A 21,649-nucleotide genomic window follows, 5' to 3' on the forward strand; every position below is an offset into this window, starting at 1 on the left:
GTTCGGCATTGGGTGCTGGCTCTTGGCTGGGCTCTGTGTCTTCAGCAGTCTAGCCTGCACTTCTTCACATGGTGGTAGTGTTTCCAGAAGGGCCAATCCCAATGTACAAACACTTTGCAAGCCTTGTTTGCAGGATGTTTGCTGATGTCCCATTGACCAAAGCAAGTCCCATAGAAAATGGGCTCAATGTAGGAGGGGGCTACACAAGAGTGAGGAAACAGGGAGGCATGGTTCTCTGGGAGCCTAGCACTGTGACCATCTCCTACAAGCTGCCATTGGTATAGTTGCTTCTTGAAATGGTACTAGCACAAGCATTGACTTCACGTAAAAGCTGAACCAAGGTGGATGGGTGTGGATGTGTATGTATAGGATTAAAAAGAAGGTATGAGATAACAATATGGAGAAAGATTGTATTTAGTATGTAAAGATGGCTGCCTGTCACAATGTTAGTAGTAATATAATATAAACTTGAAGAAATGTGGTAGCTTTTGACTTCCATCAAAAATGTTCACATTGTTGGATATTTGATGATACTAAGAAACTCTTTTAAGTGGAACGGTGGTATGGTGGTTATGATTTTTAAAAATCCTTATCTTTTAAGGATATATACTAAAATATTTACAGATGTAATGATATGATCTGGGATTTACTTCAAAGTCTGGGGTTGGGGGAGGGGAGTGGAGTATAAATAACACAAGACTGGATGGGGTCGGTACTTGTTGGACTATCAGGGATAATAAACACATCGCAGTCTGCACACACTCTTTCATACCTTGTGTATGTTTGAAAATTTCCATAATAAAAAAAGCCTGAAGAGAGTGTCCAGATCCTTCAGTGGCCTCAACGATGGATGGAAGCTGTCACACATAGCACCCTAAACTGCTTCTAACCGCTTTCCTTGTAAGGTGGGGTTGAGTATGCAAGCATGCATTCAGTGCTGGATTTGGAAACCGCTTGCTCCTCATCTGGGTTTTAGTGTATAAACAGTGTTCTACATTTAATTAAAATAATTAGAAGATATTTGCTGAGAGGCCCAGCAAGTGAAACGCTTCCTCATTAGGGAGATTGTAGAGATTCTCTGGGACATCACTGATCTCATCTTGGGTTTGGTGGAGGACGCTCGTTGCGCATGTAGTGAATTAGATCTGACACTGGAGGTTTGGAGTAAGAGGTGTGGTAAGTGCTGTTCTCTCCAGGCCTTTGCTAGTTCTGCATATTCCTGACTAATTTGTTGTGCCCCCTAGAATCTGAAGAATTGGGCACTGCCACCGTAGCCTTGCGTGGGGAAAGTAAAGCCTCTCTTCCTGTCTTCAGTGGATACTGGTGATTCTATGATTCTTCTTGTAAAAACAAAATCATGAGTGAACACCAGGCCCAAATTTCATGTTATGCAGTTGCTCGCTCGTTATGAAGTCCGAGGCTGCCATTGACTCGACTGGGATTCTGTGCTCTGTAACTACCCTTCCGTGCACCCCTTTCTTTTCTTTTCTTTTTTTTTTTTTTTTGAAGAGAGAGATGTTTTGCCGAGGCTCTGAACTTTAGAAAGCCCCCATTAAAATTTGTTTTATGGGGTTGCTTTGATAATTTTTCCAGATTTTTCTTTTCATTTAAACTTTTTGATTGTCTCCATCTTCTCTGACAAAAGGCAGTTAAAGTGGGTTTTGCTTTGTGCTCACAGAGCACAAAGCTCCTCTCTGAAAGGGGCTGTGAGAGGCAAGCTATTTGATCCTTGGATCTCTGAGGTTAGACAAGGAATTAGAAATATCTGAACTCTACTTTATCTCCTAATCTTATCATTCCAAATGTGTGCTTAATAAGAAGCAGAATCAATACTTCAGGTTAGAATAAGTTCAAATGGTCTAGAATTTTTATATCTACAAATGAAGGGAAAAAACTGGTTAGAAATATTTAAAAATACCGTCCTTCATTAGATGTACAGTCAGTCTCCAACTTTCCCACAGAATGCCATTTAAAGTGTTAATGTTGAGATGATAACTGTGATTAACGAAAAGCATCATTTCTTTCTTTATTCCTGCAGTGATATTGGAGGGGAGACTACTAGGAAACTGACTTTCCAATGATATTTTTATTTTTTTTCCCAATGACATTTTATAACAGCGCGTTTTCTGAACTCTTATCAGTTATTACCTCAAACCTCCCAAAATTATGTCAGACTAGTAAATTCTGGGAGAACAAATAGTCAAAATATTATTAAATTGTCCCCCATATCTGAGGATGTGTTATAAAATGTATCTGGCACAAAGATAGAGTTTTCACTAAATCGATCTTACCCAAAAGCTGGAGCTGGAGGAAACTGGAGACAGGATGGATAAAGGGAAGGGTACACCCCTGTGAAACAGGCCACCTGTCCCAGGTGTTCATCCCTGTGAAGCGGGATGAGAGTGGCCAACCTGGCCTTGACAGAGTCAAGCTCACCTAGTTAGATGAGCACAGGTGCCAAAACTTGGGACACAGGGGACCACTGATTCTGTACTTGCTTGGTTTTCTATAGACAGGTGATAGGAAAACCACATTGCATGGTCAGCCAATCTGGGTGTCCATTCTCTCACCCGTCAGGACTGAGTTGTGAAATGTGACCAAGGGTACCTGCAGGGCCGGAGAATCGGCACCTTTGGGGATGCAGGACTGTGGAACTCCTCGGTTGCCGGTTCAGAGAGACTGCTGGACTTGGCTGGGACGGGCTCAGGCTTGCCACTTCCAGGCAATGGGGGAATTTGTGGGCATCCTGGGCCCCTTCACCTGACAGCTTTGCTTGGGGAAGGATAGTCCTATTTACTGAGTACCAGCCACATAAATCATCTTTAGAGAAGCTATTCTTACCACAATCCCACAAATGCAATCCTATTATCCTCCTGGGGCGAGCTAGAGAAAAAGCAAGTAATTAGCTGCAGGTCACACCTGGGTGGTGAGTGGCATAGCCAGCATGCCGGCAAGGTCTGGTCATCGACAGCGTGTGCTTTTCTGACTGTCTAGTTTTAGCGAGGGCAGGCACAGAAATCACTTACAGAAGCTGGCGACACAGGTGAGCGTCACCCCTGGCCGAGAAGAGTGGGCACGGGTAAGGAGGGAGCCATGCACAGGCAGGTGGTGTCACAACCTAAAATGAGGCGGCCACGGAGCAGGATCCAGGACGAAGCGAGATTAAGGGATGGTAGAGCTGGGCCTCGGGAGAGGGTGCCAACGAGGGGCAGGACTAAAATACCCTCAGGAGGAGGGCAGTGGTATGGGGGTGTGGTGCCAGCTGCCTCAGGTTTCCACGTGAAATCCAAAGTGGCAAAGTGTAAAGCAATTATTCTCCTGCACAAATATGCATTACTTTTAAGAGGAGATTAAAAAAAAAAGGAATGTAGAGGTGAAGCCTATCTCTGGTATATATTTTTGTGACTGGCATATGCAGGCTCTCTAGTGTCACCTCAGGCTCCACCCCCACCCCCGGGGACCCGGCCGGGGGAGGGGGGTAGGCCCAGAGCCGCAGTGCCAAGTGGAGGCACTGACGTAGGCGGTCCTTGCTGCTGCACTGGGCCGTGCGGTGATCCGTGGGTGAGGCCAGTTCCGTTCACCTGCTTCTTGTGGCTCTTGCCTCTGACCAGGATCCTTGCTGTGCTCTGTTGGGAAGCAAGCTCAGGAATGATCAGGCACTTGAGGGCTCCCTGCAGCTGGGATTCAGGACAGACCTCACCTCCTGGACCAGAGCAGAGCAAAGGGTGGGCCAGGCGAGATGCAGCCCCAGAAAGGACAGTGCTGGGCTCCAGGGTAAAGAGCCTGTCTAATTGCGGAGTACTTCTCAGACCTCCTCAGGATATCTGTTGGCCTTTTCCTACCCGTTTGACTGGGAAAATAGACAGTGGCAAGCATCTTTAAGTTTGCAGACTGCACTCTGGCACGCCTGTGGTTGTGAAGATCTTGCAGAGAAGCTGAGTTAGGATGGAAAGAGTGGGAAGTCTCATTAGAGCGAGCGTGAAATGCAGATCACACCTGAGGTCTCTGTGAGCCTGTCAAGTGTGACCTTGCCCTGGGCGCTCTCTGCTTTTCCAGGTGGCGCTGCGGCTGGAGGATGGCGATGAGACGGCAGAGCCGCCCCCCAGCGGGCGCCGGGACCGGAGGAGGGCCAGCGTGTGTTCCGGCGGCGGCGGCGCGGGCGAGCAGCGGGGCCTGGACCGCAGGCGCAGCCGCAGGCACTCGGTGCAGAGCACCAGCAGTCCCGTGTCGGCCCCCACCAGTCCCTGCTCCCAGTCGGCTCCCGGCTTCAAGCCCAGCCAAGTCGGAGAGCACTGTGAAAAGTAAGCATTGCCCCAGCCCTTGTGAGGGGCGCTGGGACCCTGGAGAGGTGGGAGGGGTCACAACCCCGCAGGTACCCACCACCGTCCCGCCCTTCCCTTCTGGCCACATAGCCTCCCCTGACTTGCTCTCCATCTCTTCTCTAGCCTTAAAACACCGCCCCAGAGGCCCTTAGAACGTCCGCAGGCAAGGTGGCCCTGGGGGTAAGGCATAGATTTGATCTTTTAACCCCAGGAGCCCTTCTTCACACATTGTGTTTTTATAGTCATATCTCGGTTAATATCTGTTCAGAAAATCTGTGCTTTATCAAATGGAAAAGAATCCAAAACACAAACGTTTACTAGAAACAAATGGTGTGCCATCCTGTAAATATAAGATCGTTAGAGCCTTGAGATACTTGTAGCAAGGCATAGTTGAGGGTGATTTTAAATAGAATAAGCCTGTGTGAATTAAATAGATAAAATATATAAATATAAACATGTACATATACATTATTTTATATTTATAGGAGTAGATAATATATAGATATGTAAATTTCAGTAAATGCTATTGCCATCATTTTTTTAGTCATTTAGCAAACATTTTTATTGAGTATCTGTTCTAGACCAGGACTTCCTGATGCCATGAAGATACAAGGTCTGATCTCTGCCCTTCTCAAGCTCACAGCTGGGTTGGGAGAAAGTAAGAATGAGGAAGGTAGATAGGAAGGAATAAAAAGGTTGACAATCTCATGAGAAATTATATATATACACACAAAGTAATAAATTTTGACAAAATCTGTAGGAACTGAGAAATGGTTCTATAAAGCAGAGGTGCAACAAAATGGATGGCCATGCTGTTCTGGAGTCTGGGTCCACCGATATCTTCCCAAGTGAATGCTGTCCATTCACTAGGATGATGGAGCTCTGTGGACCAGTGCATGCCAGCCAGTCCACCTGGACTGACTGGTACACAGGGTTGCCAACTCATTACCTCCTCCTGCTGGCACATGGGAGCTCTGCTTACCTCATTTGGCTGAAGCATTTTCTGTCATCATGGAGATCCACCTGGGAGCCACGTGTAGGTCATGAGGCTGCCTGGTGAAGAAGAAACTAACCCAGGATAAGTTGGATGACCTTAAGAGAGTGATCAAGATATGTCCCTTCCTCTATACCCCTAAGGGAACATCTGCCCCCATCTTGAGAGGTGCCCCGAGTAGTCTGGTACTCATGGAATCAGTGGAGGATGAACTGACCATGCCTTTGGGCACCTCCTGTCACAGAAGTAGAGGAAGGCATTAGTCTGAGAGTGATGTGCAAGCCACTCTCCGCCTTGACATCCTTCTCTACCACGTAGCTATCTATCTACAGATTGTTCTAAGAGTCTGTGTAGAACAAGCTCTGTTGAAAGGAAGACCAAAACTTCTAAACAGATTGAGGTATGAGAACGTCTACCATAAATGTTACCCCTTGTGGTCTAAGATCTTCAAGAAACTTAGGAAGTGCTCAAAGGGCACGTAAAGTTCTCTTCAGCACTGCTCGTAGCTAATGGCTTTAGAAATTAACATGGAGAGAAGTGTATTCAGTGGGCTGAAAATCTATATGTAAAACCACCCCAGATGCTGAGGACAGTCATTTGGAGTCCTTGTCAGCAGCACTTGATGGTCTCCTGTTCCATCCAACTAGTGTCCTGTAGATTCCTGGTCTGTTTCTTTTCAAAGGTGCCCACGTTGTGAGCTCAGATGGCCATGCCTTGTGACAGGTTGGCAAGGACGATAGCAGTGGAGTGGACCATCATGGGCATAGTTCATGGTTTCGGGGTGCGGGGCTTCGGGGGGGGGATCCGGAATGGGAAGCCACACGTGGTGCTCTGCATGCTTCTTGTCTCATTCTCTTCAAATAGGACTGAGTTTTTGTAACTCAGAAATGGTCTATAAATTTACAGCTTTTATTTGAGAGGGGTAAACTTTCCTGCTTGTAAAGACAGATAACATTTTACAGATTAATTATGAGGTGGCTTCATCCATGAAGCCTTTTGGAGGGGTTTTGCCCTCTGGCCCCAAAACAAGAGTACAGTTTTGGCAGAGGTGGGAGAGGCATGGAGGGAAAGGGTGACGAGAAGCCCAACGGGAAGTGGTCCCTGCATGCAAAGCTTAGTCACCTGCTCAACATCTGTGGCTCCAAAAAGTACCTTAGAATCAAGTAGTTCATTGTGTCAGACTCCCCATGGACCTTGAAAGATGCAGAAGCATGCCGCACCTAGATTGTTCTTCATCTGTGTGAGCATTCTGGCCCTACTCACCGCTGACTTATAGCAACATGCCTTGCATATGCCACATAGGAATTCTAGACTGGATTTTTTCATTCTGACCCAACTAATGCCTCTGAAAAGAAGATGATAGGAACATGTTAGAGGTTAGAGATTCATGTTGCCCTAAAATGCATATGGCGTTCTCCACTCAGATGGTCCTTTAACATCATCTGAAATTCTCATGATGATCCTCTGTAGGATCTAGCGGGACAGGAGTCTTAATCTTCATTTTACAAGTGAGAAGACAGGGGCTTGGTGCCTTGTGGTGATCTCAGGACTAAGGGGCTGAGCTCTGGGTTAAACATGAGTCTTTGGCCCTAGTCTTTGAATGTCCAAATCACATAGAATCACTTCCCAACCCACCATCCCTAAGCATAGTCACTGAGTGAGAAGGGATTTTATTTACATACTATGTAGGTATATTTTTTTGATGTAAATATAAAAATTCAAAGGGCTGAAAAGAAAATTTCAAAGACTTCTTATGACTTAAGCCGGCTGAGCTATGCTTTAGTTCCAGTAAGGGCTAAGACTCCAAGCACAGTTTGGTTTGCTTTGGTTTCTTAAGAAATAGAACTTGCACTGAGCATTTATCAATAAGGTATTTATCAAATAAGGTATGAGTTTATTTGGTTATTGGTCATCTGTCACCTAAAAACATCTTTTTTTTTTTTTTTTTAAAGAGAGTGAGAGAGCATATGAGCGCAAGGGGTGGGCAGTGGGGAGGGGCAGAGGCAGAGGGAAAGAGAGAATCTTAAGCAGGCTCCACGTGGGGCTCCATCTCACAACCCTGAGATCATGACCTGAGCCAAAATCAAGAGTCGGACGCTTAACTGACTGAGCCACCCAAGTACGCCAAAAATGAAATTTAAAATGTTAAGTCTAAAGATAAAGCTCATTATGGCACACATAGTCACAAAAGATGCTTTTGGGGCGCCTGGGTGGCTCAGTCAGTTGAGCGTCTGACTCTTGGTTTCGTCTCAGGTCATGATCTCAGGGTTGTGAGATGGAGCCCCACATTGGGCTCTGTGCTGGACGTGGAGCCTGCTTAAGATTCTCTCTCTCTCCCTCTGCCTCTCGCCCACTACCTCCCGTGCTTGTGTGTGCTCACTCGCTCTCTCTTAAAAAATATATATATAAATTATTTTTGCACTTCCATCTTTGCACTGGAAGGAAGAAAAATGTTGGTACTTTCATTTTTTGCCAAGAAAAAAATATTTTTAGCATCAAATCAGCAAAAGAACCAGTGTCACTGGTTTAAATGATAAATAGTATATAATCTTAGGAGAAAAAAAGTCTTAAGCCCTAGAGCAGGAGACGTTTCTATGCACTTCCAGGCTCAGGCCCTCTCCTCTCTGGGGTACCCCATTCTATCCCTGAACTTTTCTGTTTATGAGGAAGGTCTTCTGACCTAAATGCACTCCATAATATTCTAGCTCTATTATTGTTTCGTATTCCATTACATGGATGAAATTTCCCCATAGTGTTTTCCTATTCATCCTGGTTCTTACCTCTGTCAGCACACACCAGGTCTTCTTCCTGCTCTGTATGTCAGTCGCTCTGATAATGAATATTGCATGGGACCTAATATATGAAACCTTTCATCCTGTTGATTTCCACACAACATTCCAACCCGTGGAGGTAATTTTGAACTTGACTCAGTCACTAACGTTAGCGGTTGTGTCATCCAGGCTTTGGTCCTGTGTATATTTTAAAACACATGGAAGAGTGACCTGGCAGGTAGTAGATGATGACAGCCGGCTGGGAGCGGATGGCACAGACTGCTGCCACGTGCCTCAAAGGCAGGGGTTGGAAGCTTTCTCTGTCAGAGGCCAGGTAGTATATAGGTTGAGCTTTTCAGGTCAGACAGTCTGTGTTGCAATCATTCAACGGCATTCTGCCTTTGTAAAAGCAAACAGAGACACCAGGTAAGCAAATGAGCTTACTTGTGTATGGACACTGAGATTGGAATTTTCCATGTCATGAAATATCCTTCTGGTTTGTATTTCAACCATTTAAAAATCTGAAAACCATCCTTAGCAGACAGACTATATAAAAACAGGTGGTAAGCCAGATTTGGCCCCCAGGCTATCGTTGGCCAGCCCCAGTTCTAAAGGGCTGGGTTTCTAGAGGGAGGTTGGGAGGGAAATCTGAGAAATCTGAGAAACCCCACTTAAGGTGGGGTTAGCAAGGAATTGGCAAAGAGGGGTATGTGGAGCATGAGAGAAGAGCCTATCGTGCCATAGGAGAGGGCTGTAGGGAACAGCGTGCTAAGTTCAGGGTGGGAGCACGGAATAGTCCATGAAGACATTGAGACTATCAGGGATTTTGCTGAGAGCTGCTCATAAATTCTCAGGGCACCATGGATGGTTGAAGGGATTGGAAAACGCAGGAGATGAGTTAGATGAGGGGACATATAGAGCTAGCAAGCAGAAGGGAATCTGGTGATAAGTCCAGGAAAGGTTGGGCTGCTCCAGGAGGTGGAAACAGCCTGGAATCAGTGCCAGTGTTCCCATTAAGGTTGTGGTTTTGTCCCTTAGGACATTTGGTGATGTCTAGACATGTGTTTGGTTGCCGTGATCGGTGTGTGGCGTGCTGTCGGCACCTGGTGGGTGGAGTCCAGGGATGCTACTGAACTTTCCACAAGGCATAAGACAGCCCTCTGCAACCAAGAATTATCTGTTCTAAAATATCAGTAGTGCTGAATCTGAGAAACCCCACCTTAAGGAATAGCAAGTAATTGGTTGTAATTTTCTGTTCATCCTTGCGATGATGCCAAGGTAGGGAGCATTTTGACTTTTGGAAGGAGGGGGTGTCTTTCTTAGAAGCACATGGAAATCTGTGGATCTACCTTTAAACGCTCATGTGCATGGGTCAAAGTTGACTTTTTTCAGAGAATAGAATTCTTAAATTTCTTGGCTACTGTACGGGAAGTGGAGTCCCTTTTTTGCTTGTTTTTGTTTTAACTCATTTAGCAAAGTTTTACACTTAAAATTCTTAGGGAATATGCTGAACCCTCTGGGGAAACCAAAGGTTTGACTAGACCTCATGATTTTCTCAGTAATCCAAATGCCCAGTATACTCAATTCCAATCAGCTTTGTACCTACCACATTCCCCCAAATTGACATAATGGCAGGTGACACCAACCATATTACAAAGCGGCAAGATCAAGCAGTGATTCTATAACAGAAGTTGGGCTGTTCTGCAGCCAGGCTCAGGAATCTGTTTGGAGGAATAGGAACACGGGACAAGCTCACTAGAGTCATTCTGACTACGCAATGCTCACAGATGTTCGAGTGGAGCTGAGGAGTCAGTACGGAGAAGGAGCAACCCCAGAGGGTTCTCCTTTTGGCTGGTGGTATTATCAACTGGTGATCAAGAAATAAAGTTGAATTCAAGAATTTCTGCTTTGTTATGTAAGTTAGATGAGAGATAAAAATTAAAAAAAAAGGCTTAATATATGTTTTACCAAAGTAGTTATTCTAATAAATTGAAAGTGATAAGGAAGTCAACCGGCCAGTGGGGGAGATAAGGGTTGGGGCCAGGCCTTGAGCTTGCTGCTGGGAGGGACCAGACACAGTAGTTCGACTGCGTGCATACCTGATTCGCACGCAGCAGGGACATGATATGGCCTGGCTCTGGCAGGTCCCAGAGCAGGGGAAACTGAGAGGGACCATGCCCTCATGGGTTACAGGCCACGGGTATTGACCAGGAGATAGCTAGTCCACCTGCGCTTCAGGGAGGAGGAGTCAGGCTGGGTATGGTGTGGAGATGGGGTGTGGACCCTAGCATCAGGAGCTCAGTCTGAACCTGCTGGTGGAGAATAGGCTGCGGCTCCTAAAGAGCAGAGGAACACTCAGTCTGCACAAGTCCTCCCCATCCCCACCTAGGATGGAAGTATTGAAGCATGGGAGGGGGTGCTTGGCTCCACTACAAAGAGTCAATTTAGATATGGCCCCAGGCACATATGGAGCACCGACCACATAGCAACTCTGTTTTCAAATAAAAATGATATAGAATGTAAAGATGTGGTACCAACTATGTAGTATAAAATAGACCTAGTTGGACCATACCATGCAAAGGAGACCATAATGGCAATTAACAGCTGTAACAGTGGCTTGTCTTTCCTGGGCACCTTATTATCTAACAGGCCTTATGTTGAGAGCTTCAATGTACTAAGTCCATTTTTGCCATTATCGCATTACTAGGTGCCGTTAGGATCTCCATGTGGCAGGAGGAGAAACGGAGACAAAGGGAGTTAAAGGAACTGTCCAGAGTCCCACAGTTGGTGGGACTGATTTCAGAGCTTGTGGTGGAGCTGGTTTTAGAGTTCAAGTGGTCTGCCTCCAGAGTCCCTGACCTTCACCATTTTATTCAAATGCTTTTTTTTTTTCTGTGATTCCACAGAAATAAAACAAATATCCTTGGTACTTGGCAGTTAATAGGCAACTATCAAATACACGTTGCCATCTTTTTATATTACTACTTCCAGATTTTTATGTCAGTACATTTAAAAAAGTTATTGCTTAGTGTTCCATTATATGGGTAGACTATAAAAACAGGATGCCTTTATTCATTTTGCTATGGCTTGATTCCCATTTCTTTTTCTAGTACTAAACTTTCTGGTGTGAGCGTACACACATGTGTTTGTACACATATGTTAGCATTCGTAGGAGAGATTCTTAGGAGTGAGATTCTAGATCAAAGGACCTTACATTTTAACTATTGATATCACACAGTTGGCCTTCAAAAAGGTGATATCACTTTGCTGTCCCACCCTCTGCACGTGACTGACCATATTCTCACACCATCGCCAGCACTGGGTGTTAGGAGTTGTTCAGAAGTTTAATACTTTTGAAGAGTGAAATGTGGTGCCTCAGCATTTCACTGTGTACTTTTTGATTACTATTAAGGTTGTTCATCATTAATTGCCTCATTGGATGTTGAAATTTCCTTTCCTGAATGTTGCCTGTTCATATCCTCGGCTCATTTGTCTCCTGAATGGTTTGTCCATTTTAATTGATGAGCAGCTACTCTATTTTAATACAGAAATTTTCAGATACAAAAGCAGGTAGAATGTAAGCATCCTTTATACATTATAGATAATAATTTTTGACAACTATGTCACAAATATTTTTTCCTTGTCTATTAAATATCTTTCCACTTCTGATGTTTCTTGGTGTATGCATTAAAATATATTGCTAAGGTGTCCAATTTGTTAGTCTCTTCCTGTGTAGTTTTTAGGTGGCATGCTTATTCAGGAAAGTGTATCCTCCTTCTAACCAACCTCTACATTGTCTGGGGAGGATGTTTTGCTATTCCCCCTTCACTATCTAGGAGATAGGCAGTGATCTCAGGAGTCAGCACCTACAGAGCATTTACTTTGTGCTCACTATCGTGTTAAGCAGTTTTGCATGTATTGTGAATTATATGAAGAGAGTGGTAGAATCTTCCCCTTTTTACAGGTGAGGAAACTGAGGCACAGAGGTCCTTAAAGAGCGGGCCCCAGATCTCACAGGTGTTGAGTTTGAACCCATTCATTCCTAGTCCAGAGCATGTGCTCAGAACCAAATATCCCTGGGACTATGCTCTGAACCTACAGAACACGCTCAACAGTAACAACTTTCTCTTTTGAGGATGAATCAGATTTGTTGAAAAAGCAAAACATCATTCAGAGCAAATATTTACTGTGACTTGGTAATCCTAATGAGCTGTATTGTTTATAGTCACTGTTAGATTTTGATCTTGAGATAATCACACCGATTTGCTTGTTTTTCTCAAAAATTGGCACTGAAGACGATTCCTAAGGAGTTCTGAAAATGTTCAGAGCAATATAACTGCAACATTGGAACAAGCCTTCCTCTTTTATCGTAACTAAGCAGCCATTATCTTGTGCTAGAGAAAGGAAGGAAGGAACGTATAGGAACAGAAATTCATCTGGGTGAGAGGAGGCTACAGGTAACAATGATCAGAGGCTAGGCTGTCCTCACCTTTTGGGGGCTCATACCTTGTGTGTACCAATTAGTGGCCCGGTGGGTGGTGGGAGCCAAGCCTTGGGGCTGAGCTTCAGAGTGGGAGCTGGAGGGAGGCAACTGGTGAGGGAGTTGTTTTCTATTTTCCTGCAGAAGTAGGAAGGGGTGTTGGCTCCTCTCCACCAGCCACAGGAAACAGTGGGCAAAGGGGAGCCTAATTATGAAAACATTTACCAGGGTGGGCGAGCTCATCTTCCCGTATTTTGACGGGAAGAGACGTGTTTGCATGCCGAGTTCTAGGGCAGTGCATCACTCTCTGGTCTGTCTCACACCTGGTCCACAGGACTTCATGGCCAGGGGTCACAGAATTCTCGGCTGATTAGTTGCAGGGTCAGTAGCAGAAATAGCAGACTAGTCCTAACTCTCTCTCTCGGAAACAGCAATGAACAACGGATTGATGGGCAGAGTGTGAGACGAGTAGATGTTGTATAATTGGCGTTAACCCGCGAGATCTACAACTCGGTGACTTGCTCAGTCCTGGCTCCTGGAGGAAGGTTTGCCCAAGTGCGGTAAAGGAGCTGCAGCTGAGGTGGCTGAGAGCACAGGGTAGATCTTCACAGCCTCGGACTGCGCTTCCTTGCCAGGCTTGGCCTCGGTCTTCTCCCCTGTAAACCCACGATGATGCTACCTCTTTAATAGGGTGGTGGGTGATTTAAGAGAGGCAGCACAAATGTGTGCTTAGCTCACTGTTATTATTACAGTCACTCCATGCCCTGGAGCTTTCCTGGGTTTTGTTCTATTAAAGAAGGTAATTGTTAAATAAATATGGATGCAAGCTGGAGAGAAGATTGTGTGCCCTGGCATAAACATGCTAGAGGATTTCACAACAGCCAGATTAACAACCGCTGGTACCCTGAGTGGCAAGTGACTACCAGGAAGATTTATCTGATGGCAAATGATTTGTTATAAATGGGATTCACCGACAAGGGATGTGACCTTGTGAGGTAGGTATGATTGGAATACAGCCAGTGACTCAGAGTTACCATTTGGTGTCCAAGAGGCTCTTTCTGGTTTCCCAAGTATTGAATAGTAAGGGGGTGGACAGGAGAGGAGAGTGCTGGGGGGCAAAGGGGAGTGAGCTTGGAACTGGTAGAACCCAGAAAAGGCAGAGGCATTGAAACCTGAGAAAGCGGTGGCTTTGTAAAGCTCCTTCTGATTTCTGGGGCGGGATCTCTGGTTTCTCAAAACATCACTGTGACTGGATTGCAGATTTCTTGGGGGTTTGGACTTTGCTGCTTTTTTCAATGTGAGGTATAATTGACATATTATACTAGTTCCATGTGCACAACGTAGTGATTCGACCGACACTTGCATACACTTGGAGCTTTGCCAAATTGAATTTGGGGATCTTTCTAGGTTCTGAAGAAATCGGCTACACTTTATCCTTAAAACTGAGCAGAGCTACCAGTGAATTTTGAAGTGATGTGTGATCAGTGTTGCGTGCCCGTGAGACCACTCGGAAGAGCGGAGAGCAAGTGGTAACAGGCCGGGAGAGGGCCTGACTCAGGCAGTGGCCGGGAGAGTGGCGAGGAGGAGCAGATGAGGAGACAGGGAGGGCATTATCTGCAGGACGGTGACTGGATTGCATGGTGAGAAAAAAGAGCCTGGGTGATTCCCAGGCAGCCACTGGCCCAGCATCATGCAGTGGCTGTCAGGCCACTTTGCAAGCTTTGGGCATTAAGTGTGAGTGTCAGTGGGTCACAAGTACAACTTCCCGTAGTAAACTCTATAGACATTTCTGGAACTCAGGTACATGTAGGTGATGGTTGAAGTCTGGGCTTAAACGCCATAACCCGGGGAGAAACCAAGTGAGAGGAGCAGCGACTGGATAAAGCCCTGGAAAGCAAAGTGTAGGCTCATCATCTTGTGAAATGCTGGAAGCGAGAAGCTCCCTTACTTGCCAAGTCAATGAACCTTGAAATCGGTTGTCTTCAAGTGTGAATATTTTTCAAGCTAGGGTGGCCCGCCTCAGTGTGCCGTTTCAGGAAGAGACAGCCTTTACTGGGAGAGCCATAGTGAGCACATTTCAAAGAGAAGGAAAGCTTCTCATTTCTCATTAAATCTTTGACTTGCTCTGGGAATTTTCTTTCAGTGTCCAGCCTGCTTCCCCTTGACCCATGCAAACAGCACATTTCCTATAATGTGCACCTTCCCCTCCACGTTCTGGATGTTCAAAGCCCTTTCTGGAGAAGCCTGATTTTCCTTGTAGTCTGTGCGGGTGAGGGTGTGGGTGGTCCTTCTGGAGGGTGAGCCTCTGTCTCTCTGTCTCCTGCGATTCCCAGGATGCCTTTGGACATGGAGCGGAGGCTTTCTAAAGGTTACTGAGTGAGCTGTTTGGATCCGGTCATGCAAGGAGGAATGTGATTACCTTTGCTTGACAAGAGTCTGTGGAGGAAGCTTGGCGTGGTAACTCTTCACTCATAAAGGCTGAATGACTCGGGAAATGTAGGCTCAGGAGGTGAAATCAGACCTGGTGAGAAAAGAAAGAGTGGCCAGAGATGCAGCTGGTGAAGCATTTTGCAAAGGAGCCTTTTGGGAATAGGCTTTGGAAATTGAAGGGGACAGGCCCAAAGAGAGAGGGAGAGCCGGCCTGATGGCATTGTTGTCTCACAGCACGTGCTCAGCACACTGACTGTGATCACAGAAGCATCGGATTCATGTGGAAAAAACCCTTATTTCTGAGTGAGGTAATGTTTATGGTTCAGAGACTCACCAGAATTAACACGGAGTATAGTCGTGGTCCAAATATGTCGCATGGTGCCCTGCACTGCATCTCCTCCTGGTGGGGTGGGACCTTGGTGGGATGAGCAAGGGGTGAAAGCCAGCAGACTCACTGTGCACACGAATGCAGTGAGAAGAGACATTGATGTTCAGGAAGGAATCTGGAAGAAAGAAGGATTAATGGCTTCTTCTAGTCCTTACATAGAAAAGGTCCCCCCCCCCCCACCCTGCAGAGAAATGATCATAGCAGAGGTAGATAGCATAGAGATTAGGAGCTTGGATGCTAGAGTTGGACTACTTGGAATCAGATCCTGGCTTGCTTACTAGCTGCGTGACTCTGGGGAAACTCCTTAACCACTCTGTGCCTCAGCTCCTTATCTATGAATGGAGTAATACTAGTACCTACCTCAGCGACTCCTTTGAGAATTCAAGGAGTAAACCAGGTAAAGTGCTAAGCATGAGAATGCCCCACAGAGAACATATTAAGTAACTAGAATAAATGAGTGACTGCAAGCGCCTACCTCCACCCCAGTAGATCCTGCTTTCCTCGGAGCAGAGGCAGAGCCCAGCCAAAAGGGAAGCCAGCCTTGCCCACCGAGAGTGCCCTGGAGAATTCAAGGAAGGCTGGGCACATCTGGGACAGGTATCTGCAGCCTAAATGCCTTTTGATGATCATGAGAGAGCATGCTTCCCAAAGACGCAAGAACTCAGAAAGGAATTCAGAGACACTTACATCACACTTTAGGAATATTCAACTATGGTATTCACATTGCCCCCAGAGAAATAATTTCATTCCTGAGAGGTTTGGTGTTGTTTCCTGCACCCCCCCGCCCCACAACTGTGTGGTTCTAGTTTTATAAATATGAGATTAAGATGGCTAGAGATGAGCCCCCTTGAGGAAGTGGACCGGTCAGAGCCCGCTACGTGCAGGCATCTATCTCGGAGAGGTCTTGGACGGGACAGAGTATGAGGGGAACAGAGGGTGTAGTGACCCGTGTCAGCAGCAGACCTCCAGGCTGAAACCAATACTGACTTACTGGACTTGAGAAGATACTGAAAAACTTTTTATTTTTTTTATTTTTTATTTTATTTTTTTACTTGTATCAAGCTTTGTAAAGCTGCCTTTGAAATAGAAAGGTAAATAATTTAGATCATGGAATGGGGAAAAAAAAACAAGCAAAGATGAGGTACCACTGTGTTTGTAAAAACATGGCTGGGGCTTGGGTCCACATCATGATAGCTTGTGTATGTAAGTCAATGAGCAAGCCACCAAACCTCTGGAAGAGAAATCCCCCAGTCCTGAGCATCTCATTTCAGAGTGACTTCACCTTGATGGACTTCTTAATATTGACATTTTTGAGCCTTGATGTTAGGATGGCTGCTTTGAGTGTGTGGCAGAAGGAAGGCAAAATCCTATTCATTCATTCATTCATTCATTCTTCATCCAGCTCCTATATTCTTGTATCTACCACATTCTGAGATACAATGGTGAAAATGACCCTTAGGAAGCCTCAGATGGTGTGTGCATAAACAGCGTAGTAAATAAATATGTGCAGCTTTGGAAGAGGGCTTTTGAAGGAAGCAAACAGGGCTGGGTGGTAGAGGGTAACAGGAATATGCGGACATACCCCTGAGGAGAACTCGCAGAAGGGCACAAAGCTATGGGCAGGGACTTCATTATAGTATCATTTGTAAGAGCAAAGAATTGGGGAATGGCTAGCTAAGGAAAACATGGAATGGGCAAATTATGGAATGCAACCAGCAGCTATAAGAAACGTACCCTACCAGAAGTACTACAGTTCTTGCTGTATCAGTTACTGTATAAAAAGATTATAGGATAATATATGTTTAAATTTTCTTTTAATCTGGAAATTTACCCACCAGATTTATAGCAGTGGTTATCTCTGATCAAAGGGAACTTTTATCAGTAGTCTTATACTTTTTTGAAGGAAGCATGTATTCCTGTAATTACATACTCATTTTTAAAAGGTTCTTTAGAAAAAAAGGAGAGTGGGATTGGAGTGGTCCAAGATGTCTCCTCAGGCAGTTAGCCTGAATCCTGAAAGATGAGAAGAACTCCTTGGGCTGAGGAATGCGTGTTCAGTGGCAAGGGAGGAAAGGGCTTGTTGTCCCCGGGTAACCAATAAGGGTCTCAAGAGACAGGGTTGTAGAGCATGGACTGGGGACACAAGTGCCACAGAGATGAGATGAGGTTGCACAGCAAGCAGGTTACATCCTGCAGGACCTTGGAAACCATAGCATGGGGTCTGGTGGTTATTTGACATGCAAGCCTTAGCCATGCACCTCTGAGGAGATGCCTGTCTTCCTTGTGGGGATCAGATTGGAGGTGAGGAAACGTGGACATTGGGAGGCTGGGTGATAGCTCTTGATGCAGAACTACTGAAAAACATTGGTACGTTGGACTCGGGCAGTGGTTCTCAACCCTGTGGAGCACTGAAAATAACCTGTGATCAGACTACACCTCAAAATGGTAGAATACAATTTCTAAAGGTAGGACCTGAGCATTAACATTTTAAAATCCTGTATCTCAAGGGGGAGAATCACTAGGCTGGTGGTTGCTATGGGCCATGGAGAATTTGAGGCCCACACTGGAGAAAGAATCAGTAGTCCTCACTGCTGGATCTCCCTCTTGGACCAGGCTGAGCCCTAAACCGGGACACTATGCGGACTGTGTGACTTTGCATGGCAGCATGTGGACTGGTGGCCCGTGTTCAGTTCCTTTGGTGATAGTCCTTGTAGATAATTCTGGCCCTTTGCTGCTCTTTTTTCTCTTCCTATTATCTCCTTTTTATACAATTCATTCTTCATTGGCATTTTCACCAGCAGATGGCCAGTGAAGTAGAAAGCAAATGCTACCCACACAAGTCCATGTGGTTACTATTGGTAATTTGGAGGCATGACTTGAGGGGGTAGAAAATAGAAAATGAGGTTGTTGAGAAAAACCCCAGATGAAATATAAGATTTGAGGTTTATCTCCAGCTGTTAATTATCTGTACTTTATTACCATATTAAGAGCTGACTCTGGTGGGTTCAAGTCTAAAGCATGTGAAAGGGCGATTAGAATTCTAGAAGCAAACTGAATCATGAGTTAGAAAGGTATTACTGCACACAAACTCTGAAACATGTTGGCTTCCTCATGGTGGTTGCGTTTGGTATCTGGTTCTCAAAGACACACATATCCTGTTTCTTTGATTTATAACTAAAAGTTTTTCACTCTTTAGTATAATTCTCTTCCCATTTGTGAAAAACAGAATGTGTGTAAGAGGGGCCATTATATGAAACATTTAAAATTAAACTTGACCAGTAAACATGTATTAGACTAGTAGTTGCACAAGTTCTGGAAATGGGAGAACTTGTCTAATGCCCACACAGTTTTGTGTCTTCAGCTGTCACAGACCACCAGAGCTGGAAGCTCCCATCCTCCTGTTCCACTTTATTATATGAGTGAGATAAGTAGGAAGCCAAGCCAGACCCAGGGCAGGGCTGTTTTTAACCTCTGGAGGCCACCATCTTGAAACCTCAGCCTGGGACTTGGTATCCGTCCATTTCCACAAGATCATAGAGAATTCCAGTCTCCCTTTTCCTAGTTTCACTTCTCTCCTAGATCTCTAAGGGACACTTAACACAATTTACTGGTATCTATGGCTTAGAATAAGTTTTTTTTTTTAAACATAAAATCAAAGTACACACAAAGTAGTGGGACGCCTCACTACTCTCTGTAGCTATCATTGGATTGATTTGCTTGACACCTGAATTACCTTTACACCTGAATTAGCTGCAACCTAGCTAATGTATCTTTTCCTATTGCTGCTTATACTCTGTAGATTGGAATTCCGTTATATTAAACTACTCCATGTTTTCAGAAAGAATGTGTTGGATCCATTAGTATTTTCTTCTAAAACAGAATAACAAGATAATGGCTTATGCGTTAAGATTCTGGCCAGTAGTCCACTTCTTAGATATATTCGGTATCCATGGCCTGTGCTTTATACTCCTTCTAAACTTTGCAGGCTATGGGGACAATAAATACTTTCCTGTCTAAATTTGGGTTCTCACCATGGAAACATCAGAACAACAGCTGGGCTCGGTTAAATGTCTTTTCATTCTCTTGGCTGGCAAAAATCTTTTAAGAGAATTTTTTTTTTAATTTGGTGGATAATAAAACTATTTTTGAATGAAATCACTGCTTCACTTGGTCAGATATATGTCTTAACTGATGAAGACCCCTAATTGGAAGTTTTCAAATCTCACCTTGGTCCTTGGTAACCTAGAAACAGTCTTAAAGTTAACAGAAAGTGTGAGTCACTGCAAAGCTAAATCCAAAGTGGTTTAGGTATTCGTTAACACAGGGTGATGCAAACAGAGCCAAGGGGATGCTTTCTCTGTCATAAATTTAACAAAACATTTTTATGAAATATTTTTTCATCTAATTTTGATAAGTCATGCACATTTTACAGAACTAAATGAAGCATGTAAAATATATGCGTTTTATCTAAACCTGAAGCCAAAGCTTTCTAGTTAATTGCCACAAATGCCATACCAATATCAAGTGTCATACTTAGGTCAAGACGCTGATCTCCTCAAGGCAACCAGGCGGGTCTGGAGTAACTGGGGCCCATAAGCAGCCTCATCCATTATTCTAGTGTGTTGTGTATCATATTGTCTGTGCTATGTGGGAGGAGGATTGAGAAGCAAAGTGCAGGAGACAGTTGCTGAGAAGGACAGTGCAGTGATGACAGAGTGGTAAAACCACTGGAGATTTGCTTTGGTTTCATCGGGTAGGCTGGCTGGTAGAAAGGACGGTAGCCTGGATATCAGGAGACCAGAGTTCTTCCTGGCAGGTTGTGTGATCTTGCCCTCTCTGGACCTCATCTTTCTTATCTGTAACATGGGAGGTCTCTAAGGCCCTATCTCAGTTCTTGCCAATCTTGTTTCTTGACCACCCTTAGCAGGTGCCTCCGTGCTGAACATCATGCTAGGTCCACAGTGCCAAAGAACTACAACAGTCAGCAGGTATTTACTAGATGTCCCTGGGGGCTGGGTCCACTGGAGAAACAGCTGGAGGAATAACTCCAGGCAGGGGAATGGCTTCTGCGGGGGGACGCTGTAGCTGAAATATGCCGGCATTGGGCAGATAGATGAATAGACCCATTAAGACTGGGGAGGGAGGTTTAGGAAGGGAGAGTGAGAGATGAAGTTGGAGAGATGGTAGAGGGAGTTAGAGTATTAGCTGGGCAAATTGGGTTGATCCTCAGGTTTGAGTAGAGGAATGTCATGTGCAAATGCCCATCTTCTCCTCTGGTCATTTCCTCCTCAGCCTTCCAAGTTTTGCTCCAGCAGCAAAACTTCGTGGAAGTCTTGCTTTTAGGCCAGTCCCCAGCTGAATACTTCCTGGTACAATTCGTTGTATAATGTCTTGCTCCACCATGGGCCTGTAAACTCCAAGGGTAGGAACCAGAGTCTTGCATAAAATAAATGCTCAATAAATATTTGTTGGATAAAGGGAGTGAGAGATAAAGTAGACTTTTTTGCTTTTGAAAAAAAAAACAGTCATTACTTATGGTAAATCTCTATATTATCTGCTCGGTTTTGCTGTGAACCTAAAACCGCTCTGAGATAAACCTATTGTAAAAATCCCGGTTGTAGAGTGTTGGATCAGTCATAATCCTTAGTTTATGGTGTATTGTCATTCTTGGTCCATGTGTGGCCCTCTCCTCATTTGTTTTTATATAAAATTTACTTACTGATATATAAAAACATCAATGAGAATATGGCCTAGCTAAAAAACCAGAGTGTGTCCCCTAACCTCCACTTACCCATTTGCTTCCATGTTTCCCATCTCTGTGCCTGGATAACCAACACTCTCAAATATTATTTATCGTTGTCTTTAGAGGTTTGTTGTTTTATAGTATTATCAGACACCTATGTATAACTAAACCCATTATACAGTTGTGCCTTTTTGAGCTTGTAGAAAGTATATCCTATTTTATGCCCCTTCTTACACTTGCTTTCTCCACAGTACATATCTATCTAATGTTCATCCATATCATCACGTGAAGCTATTTTTCACCACTTGGACTATACCTCAATCTGTTTACCATTTTTCTTGTTGGTGAGCTTCTGCTGAGTATTTGGGTTGTTTCCATTTCTTGGCAATTACAAACAGTGCTGCTGAGAATATTTTTAGACTCCTATCTTGGCGCATGAGTGTTGCAGTATCTCTAGGGAGGGTTTCTCAACCTTGGCACTACTGACATTTTGGACTGGATGCTTCTTTGTTGTGGAGGAC

General features: G+C 44.7%; 1 protein-coding gene across 4 annotated transcripts in view; it reads left to right on the forward strand.

The window, feature by feature from the left end:
• FHOD3 (formin homology 2 domain containing 3) overlaps positions 1 to 21,649 on the forward strand; it is a 450,944-nt gene that overhangs the window by 301,780 nt on the left and 127,515 nt on the right. For all 4 annotated transcript variants that reach the window (XM_027576518.2, XM_027576519.2, XM_027576520.2 and 1 more), the window contains exon 10: positions 4,057 to 4,301. In XM_027576518.2, the coding sequence (XP_027432319.1) occupies positions 4,057 to 4,301 (245 nt within the window). The remainder of the gene's footprint in view (positions 1 to 4,056; positions 4,302 to 21,649) is intronic.

This window comes from Zalophus californianus, chromosome 14, assembly GCF_009762305.2.
Source record: "Zalophus californianus isolate mZalCal1 chromosome 14, mZalCal1.pri.v2, whole genome shotgun sequence".
Classification (NCBI taxonomy): Eukaryota; Metazoa; Chordata; class Mammalia; order Carnivora; family Otariidae; genus Zalophus; species Zalophus californianus.